This window comes from Numida meleagris, chromosome 3, assembly GCF_002078875.1.
Source record: "Numida meleagris isolate 19003 breed g44 Domestic line chromosome 3, NumMel1.0, whole genome shotgun sequence".
NCBI lineage: Eukaryota > Metazoa > Chordata > Aves > Galliformes > Numididae > Numida > Numida meleagris.
Window position 1 is genome coordinate 15,095,972 of NC_034411.1, and position 19,853 is coordinate 15,115,824.

The following is a 19,853-nucleotide window of genomic DNA, read 5'->3' on the forward strand; positions in this document are numbered from 1 at the left end:
GACGCGTATGCTGAGACCGTGCTTCTGTTAAGAACAATTGTCTTGTGCTTTTTTTGTTGTTCTTCTTCTGCTTTAGAGATCACTGCTGAGAAGGATGACGGCGGGCTCTGTTTCAGTGCCGCAGGTCATACCTCTTCGGATCCCTCTTCCAGGGAGGGCCAAGCACCGGATAGACACCAGCACCCGGGTAGAAATAAAGTCAGGTACGAAGGGCAGCTTTGACTCTGTAAAACCTTTTCTCACGTGATCGTTTGAACCTTTTAGCCTCCATACTGTTACTTTCAGGTAATTATGGTCTTCATCTTCATGGTCTTTATGATCTTCCTTAAGTAACCTAGAATATTAACTATTTGGATACACCAAATATACTTGCACTGGCATTTTTTTTTTTTTTTGCGTTCAAACAACAGGAGTTACTTGGGTACATTAGTGGTCTCAATTGCTTCCAAGGTCAAGCTCTGCAAGCAGTTGCATTTTGCTGCGACTGCAAAGCCAGTGTTCGAAAGCGCCTCGTGCCAGGCTGACCCTAAAGGACTTCCCTACATTCCTGAAACTCCACCTGTCATCAGAGGAGGAAATATTTTTTCTGTTGTTAGGACAGACAAGTTGCTGCAATCTGTTCCTGCAAAACCGCCATACGGCTACTTTATGAAGAGAAACATTGCTCATAATGAAATTGCAGACATTCAGTGATTTTTTTTTTAGTGAGTTTTACGGGAGAAACAGTTTTGGTTCTGAAATTTCATTTATGCAATTGCTTCATTGTGTTTATGTGAAAGAATCAAGCGCAGTACTGAGTATTTCCAGGGTTGTAGAGATTTTTTTTTTCCAGCTCTCGCACAGTTTGGCTAATTACTTTCTCTGTGTTGTTCAGATACACCTGAGGTCTCTATTTATTACACTTTAGATGGAAGTAAACCAGAACTTTTTAGGAAACCTGGCTATGGAGAGCATAACACTTTTGAGTATAAGAGTCCTATCGTGTTACCAGTTGGGAAAATAACAGTCAAGGCGCTTGCGGTTACCAAGTAAGTATCCTGGTTTAATTTAGTTCTGTTTTGGCAAGGGACAGAGAGAAGCAATGGCTTGGAGCCGTGTTGTTTAATGCAGCCTTTACTTAGCAAACAAGAGGCAGCAATTTCCCCAGGCAGTTTGCAATCTAAGTGATCTTTCTGGTTTGCTTTCTCATAATGCTTTTTATTTATTAATAGTTTATGGGGTGGATTATCTCTAGGATGTTTATTTTCTGGGCCGTGGATGTAGGCCAACGATCTATAGAGGCTACGGGTGAGAGACTAATAACATACACTGTACAGTGTGGTCAGAAGTGCCAGAAGAACTAGTATGGTGTTTCCTGGGGTCAGAAAGCACCAGGTGATTCAGCAGATTTACAAACACTGGTCTTCCCAGGAATTACCATAGCTTCTGTGGGAGGAGCATACAATGCCAGACCACACATTGTAAATACAATGCTGCATGCACTAAAGTAAAAATAAAGCAGTCCGGAGAACTGGATTTTGCTGCACAGCCGTTTACTTTCTCCTAACTGCATGGTTAGGGACACATGAGGAATACATGCGTTCTCTGTTGTATTTTTATCCCCTTTTTCCCAGTCCAGCTGGGAATCTGAGCTTGCTGTTCCCCACTGTTAGCACCTGCAGTTAGCCTTTGCTTGTATCTACACTGGAATTTGACATTAGATTCTCTGTGCTGGACATGCAAAACCTAGGTCTGTGTGTATTTTCATATATCACTATTTGAATTATCAGTTCTTTCCGGTATTTTATTAAGACATTTTCAGGTGCACCAAATAGATACTCTGGAGTGAAAACAAATCCTAAATTAATGGCTTATACTTTTACAGGCATTTTAATGTTACTGCTGTAATTTAAAAAGTGAGAAGGTAGAGAAAGTAGATAGAGATGGGCAGTTGTTAAATCAGATGAATAATGTGCTACCTGCTGCTTGACTGGGAAAATAAATATGGTATTCCAAATGGAAGAAAAGTCTGTCCTTTGTTTCCTGCAATGCTGGCAAACAGTAGTTACTCCAGAAAGCAGACACAGCAGCATCAGGAGTTTTTACAGGTAAAAGATGCTGAGGAATTAAAGTATCCATGTGTTTTATTGTTAATTTCTTAGTGTGCACATTAACTTAAAAAAAAAAAAAAAAAAAAAATGCAGAAGTTTTTGACAGTACTGCCCAGGATTGTGCTTACTAGCTGAACTAATGACTTGCAAACTTGGAAGAGATGTTCCAGAAGATCGACCGTGTTCACCAGTGGTTTGCTTTTCACTGCACATGGTTTTATGGTATGTGTATAGCTTTGTGAACATTGACTTTCAGAGACTGCAGGGAGAGTGCTGTTGTAACAAAGGTGTTTCTAGTAGAGTACAAGCAACCAAACATCCTCTTCTCTATGGAAGACCATGACAAGAAGGTCCTAAAAGATGTCACAACACAGGCAAGTTTTAGCAGTTGCAATCTCTTGTCTGAATATAGAAAGTTGTATGTATGATAGTACTTAGAGATTAAACCTTGATTACCTGTATTTTTTACATATTTTATTTTCCTTGTTGCTCATCTTTGCAGCCTCAGTTCTTATCATGAAATTAAATTTCAAGGGGACGTGTTTTTTTCTTTTCTCACTGTTCTTCCATGACCAATTCAGGTCAAATATATTTAAAATACATTTATCCTCCAAGCTTTTCAAATGCTTACATTGAAAACAAATACCTTAACGATATGCCCTTAAAATCATAACAAATAACTATAGCAAGAGAGGATTAGAGCAAAAAATAACAAATCCTAAGTAATTCAAACAAAATCACTTTTTAGGAGAAGGAAGATGGAATATTTACTACAAAACCAAAAAAAAATGGAATGAATGTGGAAATCAAGCCTGCCTGGAGTGAAACACTCCAAGAATTTCGAGGTATGGTACTACTTCAGGAAATCAGAATAGACTTTTTTTTCTCTTAGCTGAAAATACAGTGCAAGGTTTTCATCTTATGTCATCATTAAAATATAGGTAATTCCAAAGAACATCTCAGAAGGCAGAAGTTCTTCTGAGGAGTCCAATGTCCATTTCTCTGCAATGCAGATAGAGAACAAAAATTGCCATCTATACATACCAGATTGCTTCTTAAAAACAAAAAAAAATGTGATTCATTTTTAAGCAACATAACAAGGCCCAGTCTATATCTCCATTTGAGCTAGGAAATGATGTTAAACTGATGGGATTACAAATTTGTTTGCAGTAAGATTTAAAATAAATCCACAGAGCAGAAATGAAAGCTTGATAGATTTTTATATATAAAGGCTGTTAGCCCATGCTAACAGCAATGGGAGCGTTCAAGAGCAGGGAATCATATTAATGCTCATGCATTAATTTACTCTTTAGAACTCATGGTTTTTGAAAATGGAGGAAAGAAGAAAAACCTAAACTGAGCAAAATATAAAAGGAAGCTCTTTTAGAGAGGAATGAGGTTTTTCTAGTTTAATTTCCTGTAACTCCACGCAGTTTGTTTTAACCCAAAATATGATCTGAAAATCAGTTATGAATGGCCAGAAATATGCTTGCCTACCAAAATTTAAAACTTGAGAGTATATAATTGTCCTGTTAACACATACGCTAACTGTATGAAATGAGTACCAGTAGAATAACAAGTTTTTGATTTTAGACTTGGAAACAGAAAGAAAGACTGATCACAAGGCCCTGCAAACACCACAGCTCCTGACCAGCCCCGTGGGAACAGCAGGGTGTGGAGAGGAATCCTCACTACTACCAGCGGAGTCCTTACAGGCAAGGAAAGGGGTGTGGAGGAAAACCATAAAAGTCTGTCCAGAAAATAGAAAGATGTGAAAATTCGTGATCATTTTTATATAATCTCTCAGAAACTAGTGCCTTTGGCTATACTATACAGTACTGAGTTGAGGTTATGGGTAAAGACACACTACAGTAGGAAAGCATTATCAGGAAAGACAAAACCAGGCATGACAAATTACCAATGCCTGCACTGTTACAAATCCTTTTCTAATACATCACTGAAACTGCAATTAGCAAATATTTAAAGCCTAAGATTTAGTCATGCTGTCTTTGATAAGACAATTTTGGGGTTTTTTGTTAAGTATCTCTGGGTCACTAGTACAGCCAATGGGAGATGTAGTAAATATTCCTCAAAGCAATACATTTCAATGCACTTTGTCTCAAATAACATGTCTTTAGTTGAATTAGCTAGATGCATTTACGTGCATCTTGTAAGCATTTTGCAAACATTAATTAATGCAAAAGAATTACCTTTATTTCAGTTTGCCAGTTCTGCAGTGACCAGCCGGAAGAGCCTAGCAAGCACACAGGTGGCGAGGATCCAGAGGGAGAGAGGTTTCCTCAGGTAAGCAACTTCTACTGACATCTTTGTCCTTAGAAAGTAACTGAGCAATTGCTTCCAACAACCATGTTGATAATGCTGTGAGACTCTATTATAAATAAGGAAAGCAAAACAGATACTCACAGTAGAAGAGTGTGACACAGCTCACATCTCAGGAGACCTTATATGGTGAGTAAAAATCATGCAACTTTGTAGCAGTAGCCAGAGAGCTTCCATCCTGCAAAGCTCTTCCTTGTTCAGTCTCCTGCGAAGGACAGTGGGGAATGGCCTCGTGGGGCACCATAGACTAGAAACCACAATTCAGAAAACAGTGGCTTAAGCCCAGACACAGATGGTTCCAGATTTTTCATTGTTATGCACCAGTACATTACCAAAACAAGATCAGCCAGCTTGCTGTTGTTTTCAGATGTGCACACTGCTCTGCACCTCGCCTGTCTGACCCCTTGGCTCACTTCTGCCAGGAATGTGGCTTTCCTATCCCACCCGTACCAGTGCGGCGCTTCCCATCCCCTGAAGGAGCGCAGGTCAGCAAAAAATCATAGCACAACAAATCCTCTTTGGAGGAACTTCCTCAGCAAATTATGTACTCATTGTTTAGTCGCTCTTTCATTTGAGAAGTTCTTATTTTTTTGTTTAGTAACTTCAACAGTGGGCCCAAAGTAATTATTCAGTGGAGGGGAAAATTAACTGTGGATTGCTGCAGGTGCCACATATTTTAATAAGGACAACTTTATACAAGTAAATTGTATTCTATTCACTTGTGCCAGGAAACATCACCAAATTCAGATTCCTCCTCATCCTGCAAAAACGACTGCATCTTCAGGAGCTGCATATGCATCTTATTTCAGTGCTAACTAGTGAGGTTAGTTAGTTAGTAACTAGTACCTATGCCATAGCTGTAGAAGATCTGTCTAATATGCCTGAAAATTTGAACAGTGGTATGCGTACGTATGTCAGAGCACCCTGAGTTTTTACAGTGATGCCTATAACCATCTTCCATAAGCTCTTCCCAAGAGATAATAACCCTATCTAATGAGTCAATGGTATATTTTTTCCCCTGTATCCTCAGAAAGATGTTTTGTCTGAAATAATGCTATAGTTTCAAGAGATAACTGAAAATATTGAGCACCTCTTTAGATTAGGCTCACAGTTACAATGCCTTGAACTATCTACACACATGTTATGGTAGCATTTAAATCCACCAAAAGGTAACTTAACACCTATCTGGCACACATATCAGTAAAGCATTCTCTTTGATCAATGTCAGATTTTATTTTTTGCTGTCAGTCCACTGACTTTGGGACTGATATAAACTCTAATCAGCAAGATACAGAAAACATCACAATATCATTAATGATCTCCTAATAATCTCAATGATCTCCTTAATAAGATGTGACGTGTTTTTTCTTTCAGATGGCACCATGTCTTGAATGCAGACATCTTGTGCCAATGAATACACCCACTTGCATTGTGTGTGAGTCACCAATAGATCCACAGCTGCAGCCCCAAACCAACACCTGCGTGAAGGTAACTGAGAATAAATCTAACAACATAGTAATTTAACTCCTGGCATGCGTTTCTTTATCAGGTGACAACTCTGTGAATATTTTGATCTAACGTTAAATACCTTAAAGCAGCGTTAAGAGTTAGTAGGGCTAAGAAAAGCTTGAATAGGAATAATTATTAAAGGCAAAAACACATAAGCTCAGGAAGGCGTGCTGAAGAGCACCTGAGGTAGAAGCCCAAATGACAGGAATGCAAGGAATTGTATTCAGTAGGGATCATCTTATCAATTAAGTGTGTTACATATCCTCTCATTACTCTGCTTACCTCATCTGATTGCATGTGCTTAGTAGAGGTCAGCTGGAAGGATCAAGGCAGTCTTGGTCAGTGATCTGAAAGTGCTGATGGCTTTAGCTGGACAAAATTGGTCCTACAAAATACTCCCTATGCAGGGGCACATGGACGCAGATGGGAACCTTCCTCAGTCCTGCTGCTGAGGGAATAGGTTGTGAGAAGGGGACTGATATTACATGTCAGCAATTGTTTGTGGAGCTGTTGACAACAGGGTTTTGGTTTCTATGATTACAGAACCTTGCTTGAGGATCAACATTTCCTTACTAGAGATGGGATCCACCTCACTAAGCAGGGCAAAGGTATCTTTCCCAGCAGAATGGCTGACCTGATAAGAAGGGCTTTAAGCTAAGAATAAAAGTGGAAGAAAAGTTTCTAGCAGCCCTGTGAGGCAGTGGACAGGGCTGACAAGCACAGAGTTTGAGGTGATGTGGACAAAAGGAAACACATAATCAACAAAACAAGGCTTTGTTTTTTCTGTGCAAATACAGCTCCCTCTGTTGTGTGTGAGTGCAGTGTCTGACCAAGCTGACAATAATGTATAGAAAGGTCTGCAGGTATTGATATTGGATCTCTTGAGTGAATTTTACCATAGCTTAAACAAAACCGGCACAAAGATAAGCAGATGTGTGACGATAAAGTAATACAGCTTAACAAATATCTAAAGCCCACATCACAGGCTTGAAGGATCCCTTCTCTTTGCAGAGCTGCATAACCACAGCACTTTCTAAGATAAAAGTCCTCTTGCTATGATTGTTGTTCGCTCTTTTCAAATACCACGTGAAATGTATTCTTTCTCTATTTAAAAGGGCAAAGTAATTTGTCAGGCATGTGGCACAGGAAATCCTCGTCACCATAAACACTGTGTGACCTGCGAAAGTGAACTGCCTGAAACACAGATGGTAAGGCTTGTGTCAATTGCGGTAGCGTTACTGAAATCAAACCATAAAATTATTTGCTTTGGAAAACGGAAGTCATGTCCCTGTGTGCCTACGTTACAAAAGCAGAGAATCCCTCCCACATGCCACATTCTAGAGCAGTAGTCCCACAGATGCACCATCACAAAGGGCAAGCTAAACATTATCTAAATATATCCTATTCCTTCAAATTCCTCCCATGGAAATCAGGATTGGAAATGCCATTGTCAAAACTCAGAATGCTCTTTAAAAACAGGTAGCTGTGACTCCTAGGCAGTCTTCCTGGTATTCGGATTATTTTTAATTGCAATAGAGAACACGAAGAAGATCATTCTCTTTGATTTCAATTACTTTGTGAAAACAAAATCCGATCATTATAGTAACATCCTGATTTTTTAAACCATCAGTTTTAGAACTAGATGCAAAGGTCTCTTGTACAGCCACTGAGGTGTCATTTCAAAGTGAACTTCAGTAGGAATCTGTACTTACTTACCTGAGATGATCACGTGTTTAAGTGCTTCACTGAATGTAGACATTAATATGTAACCGCATAGAGTTAGGCATGTGACTTGAATGGTGAGCTCTGTAGTAGCTAAGAGAGAAAGTTAAATATTCACCAAATTACAGACTTTACTGATAATACTGATTGGTGATAACCAAGAGTAATTCCCGAATAACTGAACATTAGTAATAATAATGATATTACTATTTATGATTATGGAAAAATTTAAATGTAGAACATGTTTAGACTTGTTAGTTCCCTGAAGCAAAAGCTAACAAAACATTTTAACACCTATTTGTCCTAGTTAGGATCTATGTTCAACCTCTGGAAGTTTCAGCTGAAAAAAATCTGTTTTCTTTTGCATACCCATGTAAGTAAATTGTAGTTGGAAAACTAGGTAATATGGAACTTGTATGAGGTAAATGTGTGCAAAAAAAATGCATGTGGCAGATACCAAGCTGAGCAAAAACTCATTCTCTGAACACACTTTCCTCAGCATGCTACAGCAAAGGCTTTAACACTGAGAAAAATAGCTCTTGTGTTTTGGATTTGAAAGTACAAGTTTACCAGGAGATAAAACCTCCTTGTTGATTCCAAGTATACTTATACATGGGGGCATATGAATAAGTACTCAGTGTAAAAGGACATGATTGCAAAATAATTTTTTGCACTATTTGGTACTAAAATGAACAGTCAATTAATTCATAACATTTTATTGTGGTTTTGCAAATAAAAAAGTTGCAAGTTAGACCAAAGTCAGTCTGTTGCTTATTCTATGTTGAAATAATTCCTTTAGGCTAAACTTTACGTTATCAGAGCAGCTTGCTTTCCTATTTTGCCTTATTTTGCTATTGAACTTCTCTTCATAAGAAGAATTTTCTACCTAATGCATGCTTTCTTTTATTAGCCCATGTTTGGAAGAGATCCCCCCCCACCTTACACCAGTCAGCAAGGGAAGACAGTATTGTGCTCAAAATGCAATTGTGTGAACCACTGTGATGCACGTTTCTGTGTCTGGTGTGGAGCCAAGGTACACTGGTCTTTTTATTGATAAATGTTTTCACTCACCTGTGAGCTGCAGCAGTTTCAATTTTCTCTTTGCAAAACTCTTGTCAGATAATACACAGCTTACTACTATCAAAACACTTGCTTAAAACACACAAGATGATGTAAAGAAAAAATAAAGGCTGAGGTGACATCTTGACTCCACTTTAGTCGATGACTTAAGGGTTTCGAGATGTAAATAAATTGCCATGGCTCAATGAGCACCACCTCACTCCATCTGTTGAGATGCAATAGACATGCACTCTGCCAAAGTAACTTATTCATTAAGGGTTAAAGCATAGGCTAACCTAACTCAAGTTTTCCTACATCTGCCCTGGGCTATGATCGTCTATTCAGGCAGCTACCAGAGATGAGATGATGTGTGCAATTGTTTTGGCTGAAGGCCTCATTAACTTAAGAGAAGTATTTTCTCAGTGGATGCTCGGTAAAATTTTTGCATGGTACAATCAATATGAACAGTTTCTTTCAGCATGTATTTTATTTATCTAGCATTTCAAAGTAAGGTTATTTTCTTGGAGTGTAATACACTTTTTTTTTCCTGTGAGCTGAGTCTACATAAAACTTAAAACATTTCTCTCTATGCAAACATATGGGGGTCAGTACTGGGACCAGTGCTCTTTAACATCTTCATCAGTGACATCAGTAGTGGGACCAAGTGCATCCTCAGCATGTTTGTGGATGACACCAAGCTGTCTGGTGTGGTTGACACACCTGAGGAATGAGATGCCATTCAGAGAAACCCAGACAGGCTCCAGCAGTGGGCCGAAGAGAACCTCATGAGGTTCAACAAAGCCAAGTGCAATGTCTTGCACCTGGGTCACGGCAACCCCCACTATTAGTACAAGCTGAGGGATGTAAGGATAGAGTGCAGCCCTACAGAAAAGGACCTGGGGGTTCTGGTGGATGACAGCTGGACACAAGCCAGCAATGTGCCCTAGCAGCCCAGAAAGCCAACTGTATCCTGGGCTGCATCAAAAGAAGCATGGCCAGCAGAGAAAAGGGGGGTAATCCTGCCCCTCTGCTCTGTGCTGTAAGATCTCACCTGGAGTACCGCATCCACATGTGGAGTCCTCAGTGCAGGAGAGATGTGGAGAGTGTGTCCAGAGGAAGACCATAAAAATGATCCAGGGGATGGAACACCTCTCCTGCAAGGACAGGCTGTGAGAGCTGGGGCTGTTCAGCCTGGGGAAGAGAAGGCTCTGGGAAGACTTGAGAGTGGCCTTTCAGTATCTAAAGGAGGGCTATAAGAAAGACGGAGACAGACTCTTTAGCAGAATCTGTCATGACAGGACAAGGGGAAATGGTTTCAAACCAAAAGGAGGGAGATTTAGATTGGGCATAAGGAATAAGTTTTTTACAATAAGGGTGGTGAGACACTGGCACAGGTTGCCCAGAGAGGTGGTGGATGCTCTGTCCCTGGAGACATTCAAGGTCAGGCTGGATGGGGGCTCTGAGCACCTTATGGAGCTGTAGGTATCTCTGTTCACTGCAGGGGAGTTGGACTAGATCTGTCTGAAAACATGTTTCTCTCTGTACCACGGTACTGAGATCGCTGAAGAGTCGATCTTGTATCTGCCAGCACATTAGCAGTCTGGTATCTTGGTTAATGTTTCTAATCTAGTAGCTTTAGGTAGTGTTATTTTACTGCCTTTTAATTCATGTAATTCCTGCCTCTCCTGAACTGTGCATTGTGTTTCTGTAGTCACAAGTGTCTCATTGAACTTTCCAGCCTGACCCTCTTCCATGCTACTTTATTTGTTGCAAGTGTGGTACAAAAACCCGTCCATATGCTCGGTTCTGTGGGTCCTGTGGTGTTTACATAGAGCCCCCATCAAGACTGAGTTCTCAGAATGGAGTCCTCATGGATTCTGGAGACTCACTGAGGTTTTCTGAGGTAAGACAGAGAAATCCAAAGCCAGGCTTGAACGCAGCTAAAAGATGTGCTGATCTATACCAGCAGTGGAATAACCTAACTCCATTCACTTCCTTTTTGAGATGTGCTCTGTGAGCATACTGAGAGCAAAACCAAGCATATTTGTATTCTGAGAACTAGTTTCTTCACAAATGTAGCCTTAGCCAAAGGCTTTAATCCGGTCTTATTCTAAATATCAAAGTGAGAAACAAGCAGCTTTTCAAAAGTCTTCATTCTTTAAGTAATTTTATCTTATTTCTTGTGAATTATTTGTGTCCCGCTAATATAGAGCACTGTTTCATGCATGTGTAACACAGCTTTGAAAATTCTGTTTTAAGAAAAAGCTTAGCAAGGCCAACTAAATGGCCTGATTTTGCTGACAGTCACAGAGTTTTTCCTTCTTGATTATTTGTGATAAATTGCATCATTGTTACTGACTGGTAACTCTAACCATAATGAGTCTCCCTTCTAGCTTTGTCATTCTTTTACAATTATTATACTGTTTTAGTTAACTTTTGCTTGTAAGCCATCTAATTATATTAGACTTTTCCTTCCTCTCCACCCTCTACAGGCTAAATCACTTCCAGCTCAAATTGCCTGGCAGCCTCTTCCTATTTCCTTGTCCAAATCAAGAGCATATCTAAAAGAAACAGAAGATAAAGGAACCCAAACCGTTGGACTTTTTTACCCATCTAGCAAACTGTTGGAAAAGAAGGAACTTGAGCTGGTTTTACACAAAGAAAAGCTGCAAAAGATGAGTGATCATAAGCCTCTCCTGACAGCCATCAGTCCTGGAAAAGGTTAGGAAGAGCTTTGATTTTATGTGATCATTAACGACAACTCTTATTCAAAACAAAGCCCTGACATATGACTTTGTTTTAATTCATTAGATTACAGTCTATGCAATGGGCCATCAGTAGACTGGCATCCTTACAAGTTTGTCTTCCAGCCAGTCTCTTGTAAATGAGGTGCCTTAGAAATCCAATCACTGATCACCATAATACCTAAAAGAAAGTGTGTCAACAATAATCAGAATTGTGGCTAGAGTCCTGAGCAGTATTCCTAGTTGGCTAGTAGTTTGATTTCCTCAGATCCTAAAAGATCAGGGACAAATGTGTCCTGTATTTGAACTGGAAACCAGTGAACAACCCCTGCTCCACATCGAGAGATAGGTTCAGTAAGTACAGCAGTGGAGCCTGTTGGGAGTATTATTAAACAAAACTCTGATGCACTAAGGGTTGTAGCTCTTGAAAAATATGATGGGGTTTGTCTATGTGAAGAATTTATGTGGAATGGTGTTGTGAAGTAAACAGATGTTTTGGAATAAAAACAATCTAAACTAGGGAAAGGGATTCTTAAAAGCAGTTCAAAAATAGGGTTGGTAGAAACCTTGAGAGCTCTGATAGTCTCCATCTTCCAGCCCCCAGAAGTATCAATACATCACACACTGCAGACACTGTCCATGCAGAGACTGCTGTGTCAGTACTGCAGTTTTCTTACGCCTTAGCTCTAAAATGTGACATTTTCTCTTAGAGACATCGCTGCAGGAAAGACAGCATTTGACTTAACTCAGCATATCAGAGAGCTTAATTTAGTCAGAGATAATAAAGGATTAGCCCACAGTAGTGCAGCTTTTGACATGTGAGAGAACTGCTTTCACTAGGAAAGACTGAGAAGAAATTCTGAACTTATTTTGATTCCAAAGAACTCTGAGACATGATTTTATTGTGAATAGAGCTGCCCTAGGAATGAATTATAACCCATGGATGAGACAGTACTCCATCTTTTTTTTTTTTTAAGAGTACAACTTACTTGATCAGTTACATTTTCTCAAGAAAAAATTCAATCCTTTTTTTGTCTCTGTGAAAATTTTCTATTTTAAAAATAATTTATCAGGTGAATAGAAGAAATACTAATCATAATGTTAGGGATTTTTCTCCTGCTTAACTCTGTCTGATCAGGCTACTGGAGAAAACAGCTGGATCATGTTTGCGCTCACCTTAGAAGCTATGCCCAGAACAACCTTGAATTTAGAGCACTGGTTGGAGAACCTCGAATGGGAAAGGTAGGAGTAGTATCTTCCTATGGAGTGTCATGAAAAGATTACTCTGGCTTCTAGACAAACACTGGAGTAAGTGTCTCAGTTTTGTTTAGACCTTGACCCATTTGTATGTGAAGATTTTTGTGTCTTTTGCTTGTTCTCTTTTTCAATTAGTCTTTCACTGAATGTTTATTTCTGTCTCCTTTCCTATGGCAATTTCTTTTCTCTAACTGTAAGGTGAGAGAAGAAGTGACAGAAGCCAGAAGGCTCTTGCTCAGTTGCTTTTACAGAATCCCACAGCAGGCAATCAAGAAGAGGCCATTGACATCTATGTAGTTGTTCAGTTAAATAAGCCCTACTAGAAACAGCATTTAGGTCATATGCTTGCCCCTGCTTGGAGCTGGATTACACCAGCAGATAGCAGTAATTCTCTGTGGTTACATAGCCTACTTTGAGGATAAACTATATCAGTAGCAGAACAGTGAGTTCTTTTCATACTGGAGATAGGGTCTTCAGTGTACCAATGTGCATTAAAATGATTAAATTGTAACAGCAAGAAAGTAGAAATTGGAGGCTCTTCGTAAAGAGTCCTAGAAGACATAGCTGGAATGACTGAGAGATCATTAGGTCCCTTGTCCTGATGGAGGTTCAACTCTGCCTAAACTTTGCCTGACAGATGTTTGTTTCGAAGCTTTTAAAACTCCCCAACAATGGAGATTTCACAATTGCCCCAGGCAGTCCTTTTCTGCAGTCAATTATCCTTTGCAGTTCAGCTGCAGTTCTGTATTGCTTTCTTTGGCAGTCCTGCTGGATTAAGGAGTTGCTTCCTCCCTGAACGAGCAGCTTCCTAGGTGATGCCAGCACAACTGGTTGTGAGAGCGTCCTGTGGACTCGATCAATGAAGTGACCTAGACTAAAAATAGCTGGGAAGAAAAAACATCAGTACTAATACATAAGAAAGTTGGCAGCAAGCAGCTGGGGTGGGATGAAGGCACAGGTAGGGTTGGGAAATCCTTAAACTGGTACAGATACTGGGAAACTACTTCTATGTCTGACCTTGTTCCAGTTGAAACTCAATGCATCTTATCCTGTCCTCAGTGATATGACACAACAATGAAAAAAGCAAGTATAGTACATAGAAACAACCATAGAAAAGCTCATGAATACCGAAGTGAGAAATCTGTTATTTGGCAAGACTACTCTTTTTGGGAGGCTTAGCAATCTGTCAGATATTTTGCACCCGATTTGTATACCCACTGAGACATATTTGGTACACCAACATGGTCAGAAACAGTAATGCAAGTATAAATATAAAAGATATCTGCTTGATATAGGTGGTACAGCAGGTGAGGTAAAGGTCCACTGCAACTTGTTTCCTTTGCTAGAGGAGTCAGAAAGCCTGAGTTGCCTAGAGCAGCTACTGCTGCTTTCCTAGGCTTTTGTCACTCTTTTATCTTGAAACCACTGCCCCCAAAAGTAATACATGCGATTCAAAGTAGATGCCAACTATCTGAGTTTAGTACCTCTTTTTCAGTTGCAATACAGATAAGAAATACAATCAACCTTATCTTAAAATTCTCAACTTGCTACAGTATTACCATATTGGCTTCATGTTGATTCTTTATAATCCCCAGTGCTTATATATAAATAACATCAACACCTTCTTGTAAGCAGTATTCTCTCAACAATACACAAAGTTGCCCATGTTTTGTGACAGATTGCAACTACAGACTGATACAACCAAAGCAACAGTCAGTTCTCCTGGCACAGAGAATCTTAATGACAAGACGACCCACCTAGATTTTGCAGGTGCATGGAAGATGACTGTACTCTTATGAAACACAAACATTTGGCATTTCAGTCATTCTGACATTCCCAGCTACTCAAAATACCACCTGTTCTTTGCTCAGTTAAAAGGGAAGCACTGACACTGTATTAGAAACAGATAAAAGTCATGTGCGATTTTGTGTATTGGCTCCATGACAGATACTGTCAGCCCATCGGCATGACTCATTCCTAAAACTATGTTTATGTATTTTTTGTAAGAGATATTAACAGTTGCTTGGTTGCTCTTTCCCTACAGATTACTTCTGCTGCCATCCATGAGAATGACCATCAAGTCACTATTACGTTAAATTACGCTCTTGCTACGAACAAGGTCTGTTTGGGGGATGAGGCCTGTTGTCAGGCAGCTGGTGTAAAGTTGTTGCTAGAGCAGTCAGGGTAACACTGATATATTTTAAATTCAGGTCTAAACAAGATAGTATTTTGTTCAGAGGGTGTTAATTCTTCACTACAGAGAAAGGAATCTTTTTTGTTTCCTTTTGGAGCTGGTTCAACAGGTATCTTAATCTGATAAAGCCAGACTTCACAATCATGTTGCTATCATTTTGCACTTCATTAGTTTACTATTAATATTTACATTCTTCTCTCTAGTGGTGAGATTTAGTCATTCTAGCACCCCTTAGCACCTTATCTTAGAACCTCCTTTTCTTCCGTCCACACACTGTGATCTTTAGCAACACAGTTAGTAACGTTCAGTAGTTTGGGGATCACGTTTACCAGATCTCCTATAACACTATTCAAACACTCAAAATCCCTACCCCCAGAATCAGCATGTTTCAAAAACCACCTACACATTCATTTTCAGCTTTTCAAAGATGGAAATCTGCCATCTCAAAGATTCAAAATTCAGACTCTGTCTCTTGTGTAGAATCTTAAAGAGCTCACCTTGCCAAGTGGTGCCTGAGAAGCTGTATCACAGCATTTCACAAGCGAGGAATTAATCAGATCTTTCAGCTGGCAGAGTCACTTTCATTTGGACAAGAATCTTCACTTCAGTAAGGGAAGCTGTGTCACTTTTTTTTTTTTTTTTTTTTAAATCAGAGGAAACTATCACGTAGTTTGGGAGGAAAAGATACATTATCTTGCCTGAAAACAGAGTTCAATTACAGATAATCATGTAATCTGAGACTGATATTAGAAGCCTACGATTTTTGTTTGTTTGTTTGTTTTTAACGTGCACCACTGTTTTTGCTCTGCAAAGGTTATAACTGCATAATTTGATTACCTTCCCACATTTTATGATTCTACAGGGTATTCATACCAAACCGGTCAAGTTCAATAATCATTACCTGAACAGCGTAACAGAGGGCAGAGATGAACAGGATGGCAGTCAGACTAGTTCTGGTAGGATTCTTTATTTCTGTCATTGTGATATAAATATAGTAGTCAAGAAAAGGGAACTGCTGCTTTGAACGTTAGATGCTGGGACAGGCAAACTAATATACTGGCACATTCTGCACCTTAAGTCAATCTGTAAGTGTCAAATTCTGTTTTGAGTTGTGATTTCAGCAATGTACAGACTGTCAAAAGCTCACGAGTATGCTTCATACCCAGAGAACAGCTGGAAAGGCCAATGAACTGTGGCCACAGCAATGTTTTTATTCCAGCGATTAAAATTTCTGACGCTTTGCATATTGTTTTCCAATAGGAGCCAATATTATCTCTACAGTTGAGCTTTGCCAGGGACTTCAGCGTTGGTCTGCTCAGCAAACATAAGAAACAATGAAATACATTAATTCTAGACCTAGTTTTCAGAGACACTTAACTTGCATCTCCCAGTGCCCTCCTGCACAGTGGTATATTGCTTGTTTTAAAAATACTGGATGTACATAGATATTCAACAACCTCTAGTCTTGTTCTCAAGCATTTGGGAATTAAACAGCACTGAAAAAGTTGTAAGGATTTTAGTCAAAACAATTCATGAATCCGAATCAAACCTGTTGAATAGCTGCAACTAGTTAAGAGACTCAAACCCTCAAACTCCCTATTTCATTGAATCTTCATTTCAAAATAGCAAGTTTTTAAGTCTGCTTGAGTGCAAACCTTTTGTTAAAACCAGTCCAATCTGCAACAAATGTTTCATCACTTTCTCTTGCAGAAAACTGATAAATATTGCTTTCATTTCAGCACAAAATGAAATGTTTTTGGATAAATTATTTCCAGATTTTTTCCCTGAGTTCTTGTTAGGATACTGACTCTGCTTTGAACTGTTTGCTTGTTTCCTTTTCTGGTAGGCAAAGAAGATCAGAATCTTTCATATTCAAGAGGGAAAACAGAGAGAACAAAGTCAAAAACACTCACAAAAAAAGAAGATAATCCCTCTGTATGTGTCTGCAGCTGGTAAAGGAAAAACTAGATATAGAACAGCACTGACAAGAAAAAGGGCACCCAAGAATAAAAATAGAAAGCTGACTTGGGGAAATGGAGTGAGGAGGGAGGGACAGAAGTCCAACTTAATTCAAAACCTGAAAATTGATGGCTGGCATTTATTTCAAAACTGAACATAGTCAAGCTTTCTTCCCACCAAAAGCTTCACGAGACTATTCCTGGTTTTGGATTCATCCTGTTTTAATGACACAGCGTTAGGCCTAAATACTGTTGCAGAATGATTTCTTACAGGTTTTTCTAAGAAGCGACATCTGATGGAGGCATTACCATTTCCGCTTGATGTTATCATCTGGTTCTGACCCCACAGGACATCCCCTTGGCTGTGCTATAGCTGCTGTTTGCAATCTGACTGCAAACAAGATGGGTTACGCGACCTATGCAACACGTTTTGGATGAGCTCAGTTTTCTCACCAAGCTGAGATGTCAGCACAGCTAAGGCATTCCGTAATGCAAGAAGCAAACCTCTATTTCCACTTGTGACCAAACATTCAGGAAGCACTGCCTACTATTTTATTTATTATTTCAAAAGGGAAATGTGCAGTTATCTGGGCGTGGATCACTCAGCCTACTCAATAGGGGGAAGAAGATGTAGAGCTTTGTGATGCGAGTCCAGAGATAAAAATGCTTTGTCACGTGAGTGGGCTTCTGAAAAGGGGGAAGAAGGTGGAAGGGTGGAAAGAAATAAAATGAAAAAGGTGTTGGTTTTGTTAAGATTTAGTTAAATAACTTCTGTAAGGCAATTATACTCATTTTCTAAGTAACATGCTCCCAGAAGTTCTGGAAGCTTCAGACTTTTGATTCTGTAGGAAAGAACCAATGCCATGTTTAATTTTACTGTCTTGAGAAAATCTCTGTACAGCCCTGGACAGGTGTATCGATGTAAAGCTAGTCACTTGCAGATCTGTTCACAGAATCAAGACTTCAGTAGTGAGATATTAGCCTGGGTTATCCAGCACTGGCTCAGATTCAGAAAGAAATTCCCATGGAAGAGTCTGGGGTAATGCAGGCTCAACTATATTGCAGTCTTCCCTCAACTACATTTTGTATGCATTTTCCACCTTCACTCAAATGCAGATATCCCACTTGTATTTCCACTATGTGAAATGTTAGTGGCAGTTTTCTGTGTTTCCACAGCCAGAGTCCAGACAGCTACTGGATGAACTGGGTCCAAATGGGAAAGGAAGAATCACCTTGATAGAACAGTTGCTTAGTGAAGTAAGTTTCTGTTTCACCTTACAAATCTTTGACCACTTACTGCATGAATATTAGCCTGGCATGTGACTTCAACTTCACGCTCAGGAGGCAACATCCTCATAGCACAACCATCTCCAGGTTGAATGAATATTTTAAATGAGAAAAGTATGCTTTACCTTTATATTATTTGTCCCAAAATTTCTATTTAGCAGGTGCACAGGGCATTCTCCCCTAGGTTTCACAAAGCCATGCAGAAAGAAAAATTGAGGGTTGAGGGTAGAGTCCTTTAGGCAGAAAAAAGCACACATCCTCTACTTTTTGGCTGTGTAGTAAGTGCACCTTGACTGCATGAATCTATTTTGTCTGCCCTTTTTACATACACATACTCTACTTTTGAACTAGGAGACAAATGTTGTCAGAAGAAACATAAAGAATCAATACTACAATCTGAATATTTCTGTCCTGAAAACAGAGACCGTTTGCCAGTATAAACTGACATTAATGTTAAAGCACAGAAGAATATGGCTTGTAACAGCTTACCTTCCTTGTCCTGTGCATTCCAGGGAGCTGATCCAAACTGCACCAGTGACGAGGACCGACCTGCTCTGACGGTGGCTGTCCTTAACAGGCATGCAGAAGCAATCTCTCTTCTTGTACAGAAAGGCGCTGACACTGACCAGCAGTCAGGACTGTAAGTGAGCAGTGGTTCTCTGCCTCAGGTCTTTACCAAAAAGGTACCTGTATCATTTCAGTTAGAAAATCTACTGTTCTATTTAATTTCTTTCCCATCAACTTCAGCTTAACACATTAAACGACACTGAAGCATACAAAAGAAATCAGTGCAACTTCCTGTATATTCTATATCTTCCTATTAATTTTCCTTAGTTTGTTATAACATTTCCCTACGTACCAGGACAGTTTCCTTAGCAAATAAGTGCATTGCTGACTCCTCCTGTGCAGGCACAACAACACCGCTCTCCATGAGGCAGTTCTGCTCGGACTGGAGGGAGAGGAGTGCATCCGAGCCCTGTTACGGTAAGTGCTGCAGCTGGGCATCTACCCAGTGTACCTGCACAGATCTAGCCAGCAACGCTGACGGACCGGAGCCTGCCCAAGGCTCAGTGCTCCCCCCTCACAGCTGGCCTTGAAGGAAGAGGCATCCAGAAAGTCTAGGGGACTCCATATCAACGCTTACCTGGTAGCAACTTGACTAATTCTAGTAACTTTGAATGAATTTAAGTAGCTTAAAACAATCTGTTTTTTTACTTACAGCTGCAATGCAAGTATCAAAAAGAAGAATACAAAAGGGCAATCGGCATATGATTTGGCTGTTACAGCTGGAAGTAATGAAGTTATTTCATTGTTTGCAAGTGAGCTTGAACAGGGAATGTTGGACAAACTCACAAAACCAAGGGACATTGGTCTTGTCAGCATTTGATCACAACTGCCTTTTCTCCAAGATGGAGCTGAAGGTTCTCTGAATTCAGAAATTAATTTGCATGTCCAGTTCAGTTCAGTCTGCAGGCTTCACTGAATCATAAAATAAACTCTGATTATTTTGTAAAACACTCTCCCACTTATTCCCAGCAGTTCGGAGCACAATTCTTCACTGTCTGTGCTCTAGTGAGGTTTCTTTTCCTTCCCTAACTTGCACAAGGAGAATGACCAACCTTATCTTACAAGGCACAACAACATTTCAAGGCGACCTGGTGAATGCTCCCAAAGACAGTCTGACACTTGAGCA

General features: G+C 39.7%; 1 protein-coding gene across 5 annotated transcripts; it reads left to right on the plus strand.

The window, feature by feature from the left end:
• DZANK1 (double zinc ribbon and ankyrin repeat domains 1) lies at positions 44 to 19,675 on the plus strand. Of its 5 annotated transcripts, none has more exons than XM_021389589.1 (20): positions 44 to 203; positions 875 to 1,028; positions 2,347 to 2,464; positions 2,839 to 2,935; positions 3,684 to 3,805; positions 4,312 to 4,394; positions 4,798 to 4,915; positions 5,805 to 5,918; positions 7,055 to 7,147; positions 8,572 to 8,694; positions 10,459 to 10,623; positions 11,213 to 11,441; positions 12,603 to 12,706; positions 14,766 to 14,840; positions 15,778 to 15,871; positions 16,762 to 16,850; positions 18,050 to 18,130; positions 18,673 to 18,800; positions 19,070 to 19,144; positions 19,382 to 19,675. In XM_021389589.1, exons 1-20 carry the CDS (start codon positions 95 to 97, stop codon positions 19,545 to 19,547), a joined length of 2,337 nt encoding a protein of 778 aa, XP_021245264.1. In that variant the 5' UTR covers positions 44 to 94; the 3' UTR covers positions 19,548 to 19,675. The 5 variants fall into 5 exon arrangements, 4 of the variants coding, with proteins under 4 accessions (XP_021245264.1, XP_021245266.1, XP_021245265.1 ...); XM_021389591.1 differs by having other exon boundaries at positions 10,495 to 10,623; XM_021389590.1 differs by having other exon boundaries at positions 908 to 1,028.

Bases quoted from the DNA above. Each gene is read 5' to 3' on its own strand.
- DZANK1 (XM_021389589.1), top strand. From the start codon at position 95: ATGACGGCGGGCTCTGTTTCAGTGCCGCAGGTCATACCTCTTCGGATC. The intron at 3,806-4,311 runs GCAAGGAAAGGG...CCTTTATTTCAG, and splicing joins TACCAGCGGAGTCCTTACAG to TTTGCCAGTTCTGCAGTGAC. The intron at 5,919-7,054 runs GTAACTGAGAAT...TCTATTTAAAAG, and splicing joins AAACCAACACCTGCGTGAAG to GGCAAAGTAATTTGTCAGGC.